Source organism: Oncorhynchus nerka, linkage group LG9a (genome assembly GCF_034236695.1).
Source record: "Oncorhynchus nerka isolate Pitt River linkage group LG9a, Oner_Uvic_2.0, whole genome shotgun sequence".
Taxonomy (NCBI): domain Eukaryota; kingdom Metazoa; phylum Chordata; class Actinopteri; order Salmoniformes; family Salmonidae; genus Oncorhynchus; species Oncorhynchus nerka.
This window is the reverse complement of record NC_088404.1, coordinates 12,236,863-12,255,249: the sequence shown is the minus strand read 5'-3', so window position 1 is coordinate 12,255,249 and position 18,387 is coordinate 12,236,863. Positions and strand designations below refer to the sequence as shown.

At 42.0% G+C, this 18,387-nt stretch overlaps 2 protein-coding genes across 2 annotated transcripts; one reads left to right on the top strand and one right to left on the bottom strand.

Moving 5' to 3' along the window:
* Nucleotides 1–1,414: 1,414 nt before the first annotated feature.
* LOC115133936 (vesicle transport protein GOT1B-like) lies at nucleotides 1,415–5,405 on the bottom strand. Its single transcript, XM_029667380.2, has 5 exons — nucleotides 5,242–5,405; nucleotides 4,830–4,921; nucleotides 3,175–3,353; nucleotides 2,790–2,871; nucleotides 1,415–2,521 (listed from the first exon to the last, which is right to left on the bottom strand). Exons 1-5 carry the CDS (start codon nucleotides 5,264–5,266, stop codon nucleotides 2,483–2,485), a joined length of 417 nt encoding a protein of 138 aa, XP_029523240.1. The 5' UTR covers nucleotides 5,267–5,405; the 3' UTR covers nucleotides 1,415–2,482.
* A 100-nt stretch (nucleotides 5,406–5,505) lies between these two features.
* On the top strand, nucleotides 5,506–18,378 carry LOC115133934 (UDP-xylose and UDP-N-acetylglucosamine transporter). The gene is made up of 10 exons (XM_029667379.2): nucleotides 5,506–5,703; nucleotides 5,926–6,039; nucleotides 6,187–6,289; nucleotides 6,435–6,484; nucleotides 6,807–6,888; nucleotides 7,191–7,251; nucleotides 8,161–8,270; nucleotides 8,964–9,039; nucleotides 12,586–12,661; nucleotides 16,885–18,378. The coding sequence occupies exons 1-10, from the start codon at nucleotides 5,627–5,629 to the stop codon at nucleotides 17,135–17,137; spliced, it is 1,002 nt and encodes a 333-aa protein (XP_029523239.2). The 5' UTR covers nucleotides 5,506–5,626; the 3' UTR covers nucleotides 17,138–18,378.
* Nucleotides 18,379–18,387: the final 9 nt, after the last annotated feature.

The following is an 18,387-nucleotide window of genomic DNA, read 5'->3' as shown; positions in this document are numbered from 1 at the left end:
ATTATTTTGTGAGGAAAATATTTGTAGGCTACTGTAAAAGCACCCTGACATACCAATATGGGTGCATACATTTTTTTTTGGGGGGGGGAAACATGTCCCAACAAAACAGAATAAGAATTCAATTGCTACTCTTTCAGCCACCAGTTGTCAATGAAAAGTACTATTATTCAAAATGCATTTTTAGCCGAGAAGAGAGCTCAGATTCTGATGTAGTATATCAAAGCACATCAGTTTATTAGCTTCTTAACTGTCTTCCCTGGTCCCTCATTAGCTTCTACCTGTCCCTGGTCCCTCATTAGCTTCTTAACTGTCCCTGGTCCTTCATTAGCTTCTTAACTATTCCCTGGTCCCTCATTAGCTTCTTAACTGTCCCTGGGCCCTCATTAGCTTCTTAACTGTCCCTGGGCCCTCATTAGCTTCTTAACTGTCCCTGGGCCCTCATTAGCTTCTTAACTGTCCCTGGGCCCTCATTAGCTTCTTAACTGTCCCTGGGCCCTCATTAGCTTCTTAACTGTCCCTGGGCCCTCATTAGCTTCTTAACTGTCCCTGGGCCCTCATTAGCTTCTTAACTGTCCCTGGTCCCTCATTAGCTTCTTAACTGTCCCTGGTCCCTCATTAGCTTCTTAACTGTCCCTGGTTCTTCATTAGCTTCTTAACGGTCTTCACTGATCCTTCATTAGCTTCTTAACTGTGTTGGCTGTCCCTGGTCCCTCATTAGCTTCTTAACTGTCTTGGCTGTCCCTGGTCCCTCATTAGCTTCTTAACTGTGTTGGCTGTCCCTGGTCCCTCATTAGCTTCTTAACTGTCTTGGCTGTCCCTGGTCCCTCATTAGCTTCTTAACGGTCTTCACTGATCCTTCATTAGCTTCTTAACTGTCTTGGCTGTCCCTGGTCCCTCATTAGCTTCTTAACTGGTCCCTCATTAGCTGTGAACTGGGTATCATTATAACCCATTGTGCGCTAACTGTGAACTGTCATTACTACTGATACACAAAGTTCCTCCACAGGGTGGAGATATCCGATTCAAATTTAAAAGCTTGTAATAGTTTTTTTTAAATTGGAGGGGGGAAACTCTTCCCTGCATTATGGACAGTGTCCATGCAGTGATGGGGAGAATCAACATTTGATCTTTGACCTCTGAACTTTCATTAGGGCATACATAGAAAACAGAGTATGTATAACCTGTGTTCACTGGATTATCCCTCTTATTGTTCCTAATTATACATTTTACGAATGAAAGGGGGATACCTAGTCAGTTGTACAACTGAAATGTGTCTTCCGCATTTAACCAAACCCCTCTGAATCAGAGAGGTGCGGGGGGCTGCAAGAATCGACAATCAAATTTAAAAAGCAGAATTTCCGGTTATTTTAATCTGAATTTCATGTGTCATTAAAACAAATTTGTCTGACAAACAGAATTTTAAAAACATACTTTATTTCAAGCATGTATTTACAAAAGATACTGTACATTGAGTAAAACATCTCTCTGACAACAAGGCTCTTAATACATTAAATAGAAAGTGACTTGTAAAGCCAAGCTGTGAGACCAGCAGTATCTGGGCTGTAGAGACACATTTGTAGTATTGGAGGCATTTGTTTTAGCTCGCGCAGTGTCCCGGGTGGGCGGAGATTTCCTGTAGGACCAATGGAATAGTCTAAAATTGGAAAATTCAGCTCACACGGTGCCCTGGATGCGCTAAAACAAATGTACCCGTTGTGCGCTCAGGGCTATTTATCTACAACAGCTCCGGATACCATTCATGGACAGGTGTAGCAGGTGTGTATTCAGTGACGCTGAACATTCCGAACATTGCAGATAGAAATAGAATAAGCAGAGCTGACGTAATTCGCTGACAATCATATCCGTTCTACACTATACATTTCTATCTGAGCGTTCTGTAACGCTACAGCCTCCAGAATAGGCCCCAGGTGTAAAACAAGCTGTGTTCTCAACAGCCGTACAAAATCTTCACAGGTAACCCAAAAGGTAACCCAAAAAACTATTTTCTTTGTGACGCTACAGGCACAACATTCCAATCTAGAACATATCTATCAATGTAGAAGAAAGGTATCTGTAACAGATTCCAGACTCCTCCAAAGAGATGTCCATTCCAGTGATTGGTCCAGTCACATGTCAATCATCATCATCATCATCAGTCGATCAGGAACGGACAGTAACACAAAAAGGGCCCAATTCACCCATTGGGCTTCGAAATGAAGTAGTCCTTTAGTAACAATGTCCATCAATGGCAACCAGGTTACAAAGCAGTTTCCTTATTGTCAAAATAAACTTTACGAAGCCAGTCGTATTCATACGCCTGCCCAAAATAAGATTATATTTCTTTGAACAGAAAGAGGTTTTTGATTCACAGCTTTGACCTTTAACTTGTGTTGACCAATAGTAGTTGATCAGTAGGGAACAAAGTCCCCATTATAAATAGAGTTAAGCGATGTAATACCCTCCAATCCAAAGGTTGTCACTGTTATACCATATTGTTGCTGTCGCTGACTTTGTCCACCAACTGAAGAAGAGAGAATTTGATTATCAGTAAACCACAATCTTAACAATTCAGGGGCTGGTTTCTCGGTCACAGATTAAGCCTAGTCGTAGACTAAAAATCAAGCTCAACGGAGAATCTCCATTTAAGCACTTTATAGTCTAGGACTAGGCTTAATGTGCATCTGGAACCCCCCTGAGGACAGGCACAGTGATGAAAAAGACAAAAACAGCTGACTGACAATTCTATGAACTTTGCCACATTACACACAGCAAATAAACGTGATACTTACTCCACTAATCCCTGGGAGGTTGAGTATGGACCCGAGGACAGGCACCCTCCTGATGAAGCCTACTGCCACTGGGAAAAAGCCCCTGGAAAAGAGAAGAGAGTGGCATAGAGAGGTGAGAGACTGAGGAGGACTATCATTTAGGGTGAAATTCAAAAGTATATTTCTTGATTCATCACATCCTTGGTACATCACACCCCCACCTTCCCAAAATATCAGAGGGAAGCAAACGGGAGAGCACCGGAGGAGAGCATGTCAGGTTGTTTCTCCTCCAAAGCGCGCATCGCTTCCCTCTGATATTTTGATTAGACAAGGAGAGAGGATGCAAGGAAAAAACTTGAGATTAGCCCATTTTTTTTGGACCAACTTTCATTTCAGACCAACTCACCTGAATAAGAGGAAAAATCCATAGATCTCCAGCACCACTCCAATGATGGGCCAGCCAATCAGAACCACGACCACGCCCCCCAGGAAGAAACTGGTGGCTTTAAATTTGTGTCTCTGGAAGAAGAATTTGAAGGTACGCTCCAAGCCGATGACAAAGGCTAGGCCTGCTACAAACAATATCTGACACACAAACACAGGGACAATAAATTAACAGAGGATTGGCAGTACTAGCCTGGCTGCATCCAAACCTCTTATAGGCACTTTAGTATTGCCAGTGTAACAGTATAGCTTTAGTCCCTCTCCTCCCTGGGCTCGAACCAGGAACACATTGACAATTAGCGCGCGCTAACTACCTAGCCATTTCACTTCGGTTACACGAGCCTCATCTCGGGAGTTGATAGGCTTGAAGTCATAAACAGCGCAATGCGCACAACGAAGAGCTGCTGGCAAAACGCACGAAAGTGCTGTTTGAATGAATGTTTACGCACCTGCTTCTGCCTACTTGTATGCTCAGTCAGATTATATGCAACGCAGGACATGCTAGATAATATCTAGTAATATCATCAACCATGTGTAGTTAACTAGTGATTATGATTGATTGTTTTTTATAAGATAAGTTTAATGCTAGCTAGCAACTTACCTTGGCTTACTGCATTCGCGTAACAGGCAGAAAGTATCCTTGTGGCGTGCAACGAGAGAGAGGTCGTTATTGCGTTGGACTAGTTAAGGTTGCAAGATTCGATCCCCCGAGCTGACAAGGTGAAAATCTGTCGTTCTGCCCCTGAACAAGGCAGTTAACCCACTGTTCCTAGGCCATCATTGAAAATAAGAATTTGTTCTTAACTGACTTGCCTAATTAAATAAAGATTAAATAAAGGAGAAAAAAAAGATTTCCGATTGTTATGAAAACTTGAAATCGGCCCTAATTAATCGGCCATTCCGATCAATCGGTCGACCTCTAATACAGATCCTTGCGACATGAGACTGTGCGTTATCATGGTGAAACATGATGATGGCGGCGGCTGAATGGCACAACAATGGGCTTTAAGATCTCGTCAAGGTATCTGTGCATTCAAAATTGCCATTGATAAAATGCAATTGTGTTCGTTGTCAGTAGCTTATGTTCACTAACAGGGATATAAACAAAATGTTGCCAAACATTTGAGAGAAATAAGCTTTTTGTGCATATGGAACATTTCCGGGATCTTTTATTTCAGCTCAAGAAACATGGGACCAACACTTTACATTGAGTTAATATTTTTGTTTTGTGTTGCTACAGTTGTTTCACTTCAACAACGGTGAGGTAAAAGGTAGTGAAATCATTTTGGATACAAAGCTAGTGCAATACAGTATGTCTTATCACTTAATTTAGCTATGCAAACTGCTGGAGGTCACATACCAATAATACAAGCTAGACAGGTCCTGACACGGTGGTTTGATCAGAAACGCTGACAATACTGCCGCTAAGGAAGTGTCGCCATGCATTACAACAGAGAATCATCAAAGGCCTCCACAACAATAGCTGTAAGTGTTTCTTCCAGAGAGGAAGGAGTATAGCAGCAGAAATGAGGCAGTCTTGTTACTTTACCATAAAGAAAGCTGGTGCACATACACACAGAGGGGAATCTATGGCATACGTCATAACACATAACTCACATTTCCAATGGCAAGAAGAGCTTTGTCAAAAAACAGGACCATACCGAAGAAGAGGAAGAACACGCCGAAGCCTGTCAACCCCATCCCGATCTCTGTGGAGCCAAAATAGATGTTAATACATAGTTCATTCACGCTTTCCATTGACATTGGATTGACACCTCCATCCATCCATCCATCCACATGGCACTCAGTCTGGAGATCAGGGAACTCATGAGCTAGTTACGAACTACAGTACAGATTCTTCTAACTAGCGATGCCTAGCTGCAATGATATGACTAGCATTGAAGCTCATAAAATAGGGCGATGGGCCCAACTGGTCCCATTCATTAAATTATAGCTAGCTAGAAGAAGTAGTTCACAAAGCGAAGAAACAAGCTTAAAACATTTCATTTATCAATTAAAATGGTCTTACTTTGTGAATCCGTTAGAGAGATCATTTTGGCTGCAGTGTAGCAATTGGCCAATAACTACTGCTCATTCAATAATCGTTAGATAGCTTCTAGCAGTCTCTGTTGTGTGTAGCTTGTTGACAGCAGAGGAGAAAAGCTGGAGCCACGTCTTCTGGATCGACGCTCAAATTATACATTCGCGGGAATCAGTTATGCGCAGTGCTGCGTAAAGACCATCTTTATGGGAAATGTTGTTATCCTTGTGAAAACTACAAGAACCATGCGTACCAATTTATTTATCTAGCTTTATCTCGGACAGGAACCTGTGTTTACACAATGTCCTCGTTAGAAATACTCTTGAACAAGTAACGTATATAATTTTCGAAGTTTTTACCGATAACTGCAAACATGAACACCATTTTTGCAGTACTTCTTGTTTTTGTTGGGTGCTGCAGCAATGTTGTGTTTCTGGAACTACTTGTAAGGTCAGTTATGAACTGAACGAATGAACTATTGACTGCGCTAGACTAGGCTACTAGCTTCCATGGTTAAATTAGGTTCAATCTTTTCAGTATTTCTGCATTCTTTGGTTGTATAGCTAAGATGATGTTTCGCTTACATTACACTAATATATTATGTAGGCTAGCATATTTCCTACTAATTTATACGATTCATACACACTGTTAATGCATTCTGCCTTCTCCCAGAAAGTTTCCAGGATGTGGCAACATTGTGACCTTTGCTCAATTTGCCTTCATTGCATTGGAAGGGTTCATCTTCGAGACGAACTTTGGAAGAAAGAAACCAGCTATTCCAATGAGGTAGCCTAACGTCCTAATGTCTAGTTATCATTTTGTTGTCTGTCTGCGTGTCTGTCCGTCTGCCGGTCTGTCTGCCTGTATGTCTATTAAGAATGAGATGAGAAGCCCAGTTTTCATTCAAACGTTGTGTTTATTTCTTCTTTATAGCAACTATGTGATCATGGTGACCATGTTCTTCACTGTCAGTGTGATCAACAACTATGCCCTCAACTTCAATATCGCTATGCCTCTGCACATGATCTTCAGATCTGTAAGTATATCAATTTCCTTAGTCCAAATCAATTTCCTTATAGCCTAACTTTAACTCAATGTCTGATGCCTCATACCACCTATTACCATCTAAAAATCTCTTATTGGTTGACTAAGTGTGTGCTTTGTGTGTTATATCTCCACAGGGATCATTAATAGCTAATATGATCCTGGGTATAATAATTCTGAAGAAAAGGTACACATCCCTGCCTAATATCTCTTGCCCTGGCAGTCTTTATATAACCCCCCCTTTATACTCGCTTAACATGTTAGAATGTAGATGTTGCTAAAATGACACCCTAGAACCATTATTTTGATAGATGAATGCTTTGCACTTCAGTTGTATTAAGTGTTGCATCATGGGAATGTGTTGCTGCTTTTGTCACTATGTTGCATGCTCAGACTGCTGTTTATAATTATGAGCTTAACTATATTTTTTTAGATCTTATAGCTAATCAGGTTATCCAAACTCTGATAGGAAGGTTCTAAAACCAGGTACTGCATCTTTTCCCCTGCAGGTATTCAATGAGTAAATATCTCTCCATAGCGATGGTGTCTCTGGGTATCTTCATATGCACCATTATGTCCGCCAGACAAGTGGTGAGGTCCTCATTAACATGTTTCTGTTCAACCACACACTTTTCTTCCATATAAAGTTCATTGTGGGTTGCAGCTTCACAGTTGTGTTGTAGCAGAGTTGTTAATCAGATTGTTACACAGTTGTGTTGTAGCAGAGTTGTTAATCAGATTGTTACGCAGTTGTGTTGTAGCAGAGTTGCTAATCAGATTGTTACACATCTACTCTACATGTTCATAGTGTACAGTGAGATCTTTAGCTCAACACAGAACAACATAATACATTACACTGTGCTATTTAGTGACCTCTGTTTTTCCTTGTGCAGAACACAGGGGCCGAGGGCTCAGAGGACCAAGATGTTTATGCCTTCCTGCACTGGCTGCTAGGTAGGTTTGCCATGGGTGTGTACTGTTGGGTGTGTACAGGATTGATTTGACTGAGTCATTACGCTCACTCAGCCAGAAGTCTTTGTTGACTTGCATTTTTTATATTGAGATCGTTACCTGAGCCCAGACAAGTTGGGACTATCTTTTAACCGAGAACTGGCCACTTATTGTTTCAGTTGTTGACAGTTTTTATTTTTTATTTAACCTTTATTTAACCAGGCAAGTCAGTTAAGAACAAATTCTTATTTACAATGATGGCCGACCCCAGCCAAACCCAGACGATGCTGGGCCAATTGTGCGCCGCCCTATGGGACTCCCAATCAGCCTGGATTTGAACCAGGGACTGTAGTGATGCCTCTTGCACTGCGATGCAGTGCCTTAGCCCGCTCCGACACTCGAGCGGGAAAATGCTTGAGATACGCATGAACAACTCTTAACAATCACATAAATAAACCACAAATCCATGGCAATGGGAAATGACTTGATTTGCATAAATTCTATTTGCGCCTACAGATCTCAAGTCAGAATTCCGCCCCTGGTATATTACCTATCCAATTCCCTATTTAATGTTTACATACTAGCTGATCCTGAAGACTTCCAGGCATTGTGCTAATGCTTGATAGCATTGATTCGTGAAACTACCTCAAACTTCCTTCATGCAGGGCACAGATATATAATGTGCTATCCACAAGTTCATCTGACTCTGGGGAGTCAAGCTAAACAAAACAAACTTCCTTCAGTGTTTGAAAAGAAATGGAACTCACTCAGCCCCAGCCTGATTCTCTCTCTGTGTATGTATGTATGTGTGTGCGTGCGTGTGTGTGTGTGTGTGTGTGTGTGTGTGTGTGTGTATCAGTATCTCAACCATGATCCACTTGATTCTCTGACCTAGCTTTGTTGTTATTCTAGGGATCGCCATGTTGACCTTTGCTCTGCTCATGTCTGCGAGAATGGGCATTTTCCAGGAGACCCTGTACAAGCAGTATGGCAAACACTCCAAGGAGGCTCTCTTCTACAACGTGAGTGTCAACCAGGGCTTAGACGATACCATCAACGCGATACTCTTTAGTAACGGGGCAAGCAAACAGAACACAAAGTGGAAAATATCCCTAATGTTGTCATCATTTATTTATTTTATCAAGCTATAGCACACAATATTTGTTACATACAGCAGGTTTTTAAAGGACCAAGAGTTTTGTCTGCTTTGTGTTTTCATTTTTTGCCTTGGAAAAAATATCGCCGTAGTGGTATCATCACAGCCCTTAGCGTCAACCCAAACTCCTGTCTACAATGCATTTCATACCTGACAGATGCCGTACACTTCTTCAGGCAAAGTAACTAACAAAAGTGATTGTCATGTATCCCCTGGCAAGGGAGATTAAAAAGCTTTGCTTCTCTCACCAAACATAATGCTCCACCATACAATAGCACAAAGCCTAATCCTTAACATTTGCTGCAAACAGAGTTGCTTAATTGTCAGTGTTTTGTGTGCGTTGCTTGATTTGTACTGTACCTCTTATGTATGTATGTCTCTTCTCTGCACATTTAGTTTCCTCGACGCAGATTACGTTTAGACCTGGACCAAAAAAACAATTTCAATGGAGATTCTCAATTGAGAATGTTTTCTAGTTGAGGACGAGGCTTCATCTATGTCTGGGAAATCTACCTATAATCTCTGACATTGTAATATGTTTTGTTTGTTGCCCTCTCAGCACTGCTTACCTCTTCCTGGGTTCCTGCTTCTGTCCTCGGATATCTACAACCATGGTGTCCTCTTCAGTCAAAGCAGTGAGTTAAAACACAGTCAAATATTTGAATGAAACATGTCAAAGGAACCTCGTTGAGTAGAGTTACAAAGTTCCCAAGTTTAAAAAAAACATTTTTTTTAGTTCCAGTTGGAGGATTCTATTCCTTCGTGATTCCAAAAAAAAACTACAACTCAAATCCTCATTCAGTGTAGTGAAAGGACTTCAAACCTCAATAATCTACGGTTAAGTTTGTTGTTGTTGTCTTTGCTGACTGAAGTCATTTATGCTTTGTTGAATCTACACTGGACAAAAATATGAATGCAACGTGTAAAATATTGTTCCGACGTTTTATGAGCTGAAATAAAAGATTCCAGAATTTTTCCATACGCACAAAAACGTATTTCTCTCAAATTCTGTGCATGAAGTTGTTTACATCCCTCGTAGTGAGCATGTCTCCTCTGCCAAGATAATCCATCCACCTGACAGGTGTGGCATATGAAGAAGCTGATTAAACAGCATGATCATTACACAGGTGCACCTTGTGCTGGGGACAATAAAAGGAATGTCCAACAGAGCTGGTGCCAGATCATTTAATGTTCCTTTCTCTATCATAAGCCGCCTCCAATGTCTTTTAAGAGAAGTTGGCAGTACGTCCAACTGGGCTCACAACCGTAGACCACGTTTAACCACACCAGCCCAGGACTATCCACATCCGGCTTCTTCACCTGCGGGATCACCTGGACAGCTAATGTAACTGTGGGTTTGTACAACTGAAGAATTTCTGCACAAACTGTCAGAAACCATCTCAGGGAAACTCATCTGCGTGCTCGTCGTCCTCACCAGGGTCTTGACAAGACTGCAGTTAGACTTCAGTGGGCAAATGCTCACCTTCGATGGCCACTGGCACGCTGGAGAAGTGTGCTCTTCACGGATGAATCCCAGTTTCAACTGTACCGGGCAGATGATAGACAGCATGTATGGCGTCGTGTGGTGCGAGTGGTTTGCTCCATGGTGGGTTTATGGTATGGGCAGGCATAAGCTACGGACAATGAACACGATTGCATTTTATCTATGGACAAATTTAATGTACAGAGATATCGTGATGAGATCCTGAGGCACATTGTCATGCCATTCATCCGCGGCCATCACCTCATGTCTCAGCATGATAATCCACGGCCCCATGTCGCAAGGATCTGTAAACAATTCCTGGAAGTAGAAAATGTCCCAGTTCTTCCATGGCCTGCATACTCACCAAACATGTCACCCATTTAGCATGTTTGGGATGCTCTGGATCAATGTGTACAACAGCGTATTCCAGTTCCCGCCAATATCCAGCAACTTCACACAGCCATTGAAGAGGAGTGGGACAACATTCCACAGGCCACAATCAACAGCCTGACCAACTCTATGCGAAGGAGATGTATCACGCTGCATGAGGCAAATGAATGGTGGTCACACCAGATGCTGACTGGTTTTCTGATCCACGCCCCTACCTATTTTTTAAGGTAACTGTGACCAATAGATGCATATCTGTATTCCCAGTCATGTGAAATCCATAGATTAGGGCCTAATGAATTTATTTCAATTGACTGATTTCCTTATATGAACTGTAACTCAGTAAAACTGTTGAAATTGCTGCATATTTGCGTTTATATTTTTGTTCAGTGTGTGCGTGTGTGTGTACAGTACCAGTCAAACTTGGACACACCTATTATTTTCAAGGGTTTTTCTTTATTTGTACTATTTTCTACATTGTAGAATAATAGTGAAGACATCAAAACTATGGAATAACACATGGAATCATGTAGTAACCAAAAAACTGTTAAACAAATCAAAATATATCTTAGATTCTTCAAAGTAGCCGCCCTTTGCCTTGACAGCTTTGCACACTCTTGGTATTCTCTCAACCAGCTTCACCTGGAATGCATTTCCAACAGTCTTGAAGGAGTTCCCACATATGCTGAACACTTGTTGGCTGCTTTTCCTTGACTCTGCGGTCCAACTCATCACAAACCACCTCAATTGGGTTGAGGTCAGGTGATTGTGGAGGCCAGGTCATCTGATGCAGCACTCCATCACTCCTTATTGGTCAAATAGCCCTTACACAGCCTGGAGGTGTGTTGAGTCATTGTCCTGTTGAAAAACAAATGATAGCGCAAACCAGATGGGATGGTGTATCGCTGCAGAATGTTGTGGTAGCCATGTTGGTTAAGTGTGCCTTGAAATCTAAATAGAACACAGCCAGTGTCACCAGAAAAGCCCCATCACACCTCCTCCTCCATGCTTCACGGTGAGAACCACACATGCAGAGATCATCCGTTCACCTACTCTGCGTCTCACAAAGACATGGCGGTTGGAATCAAAAATCTTACATTTGGACTCATCAGACCAAAGGACAGCTATCTGCTGGTCTAATGTTCATTGCCCGTGTTTCTTGCCCAAAGCAAGTCACTTCTTATTGGTGTCCTTTTAGTAGTGGTTTCTGTGCAGTAATTCGACCATGAAAGCCAGATTCACGCAGTCTCCTCTGAACAGTTGATGTTGACATGTGTCTGTTACTTGAACTCTGTGAAGCATTTATTTGGGCTGCAAATTATGAGGCAGGTAACTCTATAATGAACTTATCCTCTGCAGCAGAGGTAACTCTGGGTCTTCCTTTCCTGTGGCGGTCATCATGAGAGCCAGTTTCATCATAGCGCTTGATGATTTTTGCGACTGCACTTGAAGGAACTTTCAAAGTTCTTGAAATGTGTTGGATTGACTGAACTTCATGTCTTAAAGTAATGCTTATTTGAGCTATTCTTGCCATAATATGGACTTGGTATTTTACCAAATAGGGCAATATTCTGTATACCACCCCTACCTTGCCAAAACACAACTGATTGGCTCAAACGCATTAAGAAGGAAAGAAATTCCTCAAATTAACTTTTAACTTGGCACACCTGTTAATTGAAATGCATTCCAGAAGTTCTTGATGATCCAATAAATGGTTGATTTATGTGCAATCTTGCTGGCAGCAATATCCTTGCCTGTGAAGCCCTTTTTGTGCAAAGCAATGATGACGGCACGTGTTTACTTGAAGGTAACCATGGTTGACAGAGGAAGAACAATGATTCCAAGCACCACCCTCCTTTTGAAGCTTCCAGTCTGTTATTCGAACTCAATCAGCATGACAGAGTGATCTCCAGCCTTGTCCTCGTCAACACTCACACCTGTGTTTATGAGAGAATCACTGACATGATGTCAGCTGGTCCTTTTGTGGCAGGGCTGAAATGCAGTGGAAATGTTTTTTGGGGATTCAGTTCATTTGCATGGCAAATAGGGACTTTGCAATTCATCTGATCATTCTGGAGTATATGCAAATTGCCATCGTCCAAACTGAGGCAGCAGAGTTTGTGAAAATGAATATTTGTGTCATTCTCAAAACTTTTGGCCACGACTGTGTGTGTATATGTGTGTGTATATATATATGATAGTAAAGAAGTGACTTTACATGTCTGTTGGAGTCTTTATTGTAATATTATGTTGAGTTCTTGTCCTGTTGTCCTCTTGTTGTGCTGTAGCCTGAATGTAATTTGTCTTCCAGCTCCTGTAGAGGTTCCTGTGATTGGCCAGGCTGTTCCAGTGATGTGGCTATACCTGCTGATTAACGTAATCACACAGTATCCTTGATCAAATCAAATTGTATTTGTCACATGCGCAGAATAATGTGAAAAGTAACACAAAGTAACAATAACAAGGCTATGTACAGGGGGTACAGGTTAGTCGAGGTTATTTGAACATTTTGGTAGAGGTAAAGTGACTATGCGTAGATGATTAACAGCGAGTACCAGCAATGTAAAATCAAGGGGGGGTCAATGTAAATAGTCCAGGTGGCCATTTGATTAGTTGTTCAGCAGTCTTATTGCTTTGGGGTAGAAGCTGTTAAGGAGCCTTTTGGACCTAGACTTGCTGCTCCAGTACCACTTGCCGTGCAGTAGCAGATAGAACAGTCTATGACTTTGACAATATTTTGGGCCTTCCTCTGACACAGTAGGTCCTGGTTTGCAGGAAGCTTGGCCCCAGTGATGAACTGGGCCATACGCACTACCAACTGTGGCGCCTTACGGTCGGATTCCAAGCAGTTGCCATACCATGCGGTGATGCAACCTGTCAGGATGCTCTCGATGGTGCAGCTGTAGAACTTTTTGAGGATCTGGGAACCCATGACAAATCTTTTCAGTCTCCTGAGGGGGAAAAGGTGTTGTCGTGCCTTCACGACTGTCTTGGTGTGTTTGGACCATGATAGTTTGTTGGTGATGTGGACACTAAGGAACTTGAAACCCTCGACCCGCTCCACTACAGCCCCGTCAATGTGAATGGGGCTGTGTTCGGCCCTCCTTTTCCTGATCAGCTCCTTTGTCTTGTTCACGTTGAGGGAGAGGTTGTTGATCTGGCACCACACTGCCAGGTCTCTGACCTCCCTATATTCTGTCTCATCGTTGTCGGTGATCAGGCTTGCCACTGTTGTGTCGTCAGCAAACTTAATAAGGGTGTTTGAGTCGTGCTTGGCGACTCAGTTGTGGGTGAACAGGGAGTACAGGCGGTAGTCATTTAGGCAGGTTCCCTTTTGCTTTCTTGGGCATAGGGACTATGGTGGTCTTCTTCAAATATATAGGTATTACAGAGTCGGTCAGGGAGAGGTTGAACATTTCAGTGAAGACACTTGCCAGTTGGTCCACGCATGCCCTGCGTACACGTCATGGTAATCCATCTGGCCTCGCTGCCTTGTGAATGTTGACAGATCTTGCCCACATCGGCTATGGAGAACGTGATCACACACTCGTCCGGAACAGCTGGTGCTCTCATGCATGCTTCAGTGTTGCTTGCCTCGAAGCGAGCATAAAAGTTATTTAGCTCGTCTGGTAGGCTCGCGTCACTGGGCAGCTCGTGGCTGGGTTTCCCTTTGTAGTCCGTAATAGCTTGCAAGCCCTCCCACATCCGACGAGCATCAGAGCCGGTGTAGTAGGATTCAGTGTTAGTCCTGTATTGACGCTTTGCCTGTGTGATGGTTCATCTGAGGGCATAGCAGGATTTCTTATAAGCGTCCAGATTAGTCTCCCGCTCATTGAAAGTGGCAGCTCTTTAGCTCGGTGCGGATGTTGCCTGTAATCAATGGCTTCTGGTTGGGATATATACGTACGGTCTCTGTGGGGATGACGTTGTTGATGCACTTATTGATGAAGCCGGTGACGGAGGTGGTATACTGCTCAATGCCATTGGATGAATCCCGGAACATATTCCATTGAAACAGTCCTGTAGCAACCGCATCATCTGACCCCTTCCGTATTGAGCGAGTCACTGGTACTTCCTGCTTTAGTTTTTGCTTGTAAGCATGAATCAAGAGGATATAATTATGGTCAGATTTGCCTAATTGAGAGAGAGCTTTGTATGTGTCTCTGTGTGTGGAGTAAAGGTGGTCTAGAATTTTTTTCCCCCCTCTGGTTGCACATGTGACATGCTGGTAGAAATTATGTAAAACGGATTTAAGTTTGCCTTCATTAAAGTCCCCGGCTACTAGGAGCGCCACTTCAGGATGAGCATTTTCTTGTTTGCTTATGGCCTTATACAACTCGTTGAGTGCGGTCTTTGTGCCAGCATCGATTTGTGGTGGTAAATAGATGGCTACGAAAAATATAGATAGACTCTCTTGGTAGATAGTGTGGTCTACAGTTTATCATTAGGTACTCTACCTCAGGCGAGCAATACCTCGAGACTTCCTTAAAACGTCTTATGGCGTTTAAAACGTCTTAGATCCCACTAACGGGATCGATATGACAACAGCCAGTGAAAGTGCAGGGCGCCAAATTCAAAACAACAGAAATCTCATAATTAAAATTCCTCAAACATAGAAGTATTTTACACCATTTTAAAGATAAACTTGTTGTTAATACCACCACAGTGTCCGATTTGAAAAAGGCTTTACGACAAAAGCACACCAAACAATTGTTAGGTCTGCTCCTAGTCACAGAAAAACACAGCCATTTTTCCAGCCAAAAAGAGGAGTCACAAAAAGCAGAAATAGAGATTAAATTAATCACTAATCTTTGATGATCTTCATCAGATGACACTCATAGGACTTCATGTTACACAATACATGAATGTTTTGTTCGTTAAAGTTCATATTTATATCCAAAACTCTGTTTACATTGGCGCGTTTATGTCCAAATACCTCCTTTTTGTTTGCGCGTTTAGTACACAATCCAAACACACAACGCGCGGGCAAGTCCAGGCGAAAGTTCAGAAGAAAAGTCATATTACAGTTCGTAGAAACATGTCAAACAAATTATAGAATCAATCTTTAGGATGTTTTTATCATAAATCTTCAATAATGTTCCAACCGGAGAATTCCTTTGTCTGTAGAAATGCAATGGAATGCAAGCTAACTCTCACGTGGGCACGCGTGACCAGCTCATGCCACTCTGGCAGACCTCTGACTCATTCAGCTCCCATTCCCCCCTCCTTCACAGTAGAAGCATCAAACAAAGTTCTAAAGACTGTTGACATCTTGTAGAAGCTTTAGGAAGTGCAATTTGACCCCATAGACACTGTATATTGGATAGGCAATGAGTTAAAAAACTACAAACCTCAGATTTCCCACTTCCTGGTTGGATTTTCCTCAGGTTTTTGCCTGCCATATGAGTTCTGTTATACTCACAGACATCCTTCAAACAGTTTTAGAAACGTCAGAGTGTTTTCTATCCAAATCTACTAATAATATGCATATTTTAGCTAATGGGCCTGAGTAGCAGGCAGTTTACTCTGGGCACCTTGTTCATCCAAGCTACTCAATACTGCCCCCAGCCATAAGAAGTTAATATTAGACATCGTGTAACAGCTGTTGATGAAAAATAGACACACACCCCACCCCTCGTCTTACCAGATGTAGCTGTTCTGTGCTGCCATTGCTAGGAAAACCCAGCCAAATGTATATTATCCGTGTCTTCGTTCAGCCACGACTCGGTAAAACATAAGATATTACAGTTTTTAATGTCCCGTTGGTAGGATAGTCTTGAACAGAGATCATCCAGTTTATTCTCCAGTGATTGCACATCAGCCAATAGAACGGGTGGTAGAGGCGGATAACCCACTCGCCAACAAATTTTAACAAGGCACCGCGATCTCTGCCCACTCTATTTCCGTATCTTTTCTTCACGCGAATACCTAGGATTTGTGCCTGGTCTCGGAGAAGCAGTATATCCTTTGCGTCAGAATAATTAAAGAAAATATCTTCTTCCAGTTCAAAGTGATTAATCGCTGTTCAGATATCCAGAAGCTCTTTTTGGTCATAAGAGACGTTAGCAGCAACATTATGTACAAAATAAGTTACAAACAATGTGGGAAAAACACACAAAATGGCACAGTTGGTTTGGAGCCTGTAAAACTGCAGCCATCCCCTCCGGTGTCATTCTTTTACAGTATTATTGAAATTGTTTTATTTGTTTTTAAAGTACACCTAAAGACGAAACATAATGGACAGTAACAAAACATTAAGGACAAAAACCTCAGAAAAGTGTCCTCACAGGGCTTCACTCACATCACAAAACTCTTACTTGAAACACTTTCTGTGTAGTCACTGAACACAAATGGGCATAATTGGTGGGGAATTCATCCCACTGTAAACTGATTAGATTAGTGTAGAGATTGATTTTATAGAGCTGTAAGAAAAGCACACTATTGCTCTCTGTATACTAGAAGACTATGAACATTCACCTTAAACATGTATGACTGTACATAGTACTCATGCGAGGATATAGAAGAGCCCCCCCCCCCAAAAAAAAAGCATAACATTTTTATTAAACACATATCATCATCACCCTCTTGCAGTCCTTCACCTTCTCCTCAGATACGTGTGTATCCGCGGCGTGTTCATCCTGACCACAGAGTGTGCCTCTCTCACTGTGACCCTGGTGGTCACACTGAGGAAGTTCATCAGCCTCATCTTCTCCATCCTCTACTTCAAGAACCCCTTCACCGCCTGGCACTGGGTGGGCACTGCCGTCGTCTTCCTGGGCACCCTGATTTACACGGAGGTCTGGACTAGCGTCCGCATGGCACTGAGAGGAAAAGAAGAGCTGAAAGAGAAGAAGGCGGAGTGATACACAGCACTGATGTATCACTCAATGACTGATTTCACTTAATTCCTTGCATCCTCTCTCCTTGCCTCATTCTCAAAACACATTGGAGGTCTAGGGAGGGACCTGAGACATTCTCTTCCAATATGACTGTAAAGTAGTAGAGGAGAGAGCATGCGAGGAAATGTCAAAAAGAGAAATTAAGATAGAGCCAATGTCACGAGAGGGCCTCTGGCAGCACTGTTGTGTGTGTGTGTGCTGTATTTGTTGTAGGTGTGCTCCCCCCTTCTCTCTCTGCTGCAGTCGCAATGGGACCACGTCTGTTTTTAATAGGATCACAATTATGTATTTTTTAGTAAGGATTCTCCTATTTCCTTAGAAAAGATCGCTTCCCAATAGGCTTCCCGCTTAACCCATGTTTAAGGACATCACTTAACAGTGGAGGCTGCTGAGGGGAGGACGGCTCATTCCAGCTATATAAGAATAGCTGGAATGGCGTGAATGAACAGGCGTCAAACGCATGGAAACCAGACCATTCCACTATTTCTGTTCCAGCCATTACCACGAGCCCGTTCTCCCCAATTAAGGTGACACCAACCCTCTGTGCTAGACAAACACTACAGTACCTATTGACCGAATAAGCAAAGGCAAGCTAAAACATTAAATAAAAACACATATAATAATTATAATAAAAAAGACATATTTGTCCTCTGAAGACAAAAGGGATTCATAAAAAATAAAATAAGGCAAGCTATTGTGAAACTGAAACCGTACTGTTCTGTTAATTTTGTTTGGTGAAAAACTGTAATTTATTTAACTAAATATGAAGTTGGGGATATTCTGATCTGTGTGTTAATAGTGAGTTGACAAACCACTGCATCAACAGATATTGATGAGACACAGGTGAAAAGTGTTATGTTAATGTATGTGATACTTCATGTTTTATTTTATGAAAAACATTTGTCATGAAAAACATCAATGTGAAAAACCATTGCAAATGCATTTAAAAAAAACATTTTCCTATATTCTAGAATCATTACACCATCCATTCTCTATCTACTGAAATTGCATTGTATTATATAGTTTCCATATATTACATTTCTCTGTACGTATATTAACATAACATGAGTCCCTGATAATGGGACATACTGTACTTCTTACGTCAGAGTTTCCGTGAAAATGAAGACCAATAGAAAGGGGTCTTGTTCAAGACGCCTTTTCTCAACCAATAGAAATTACCAATAAACATTACTCAGAAGTGGGAAGGGCAGGTA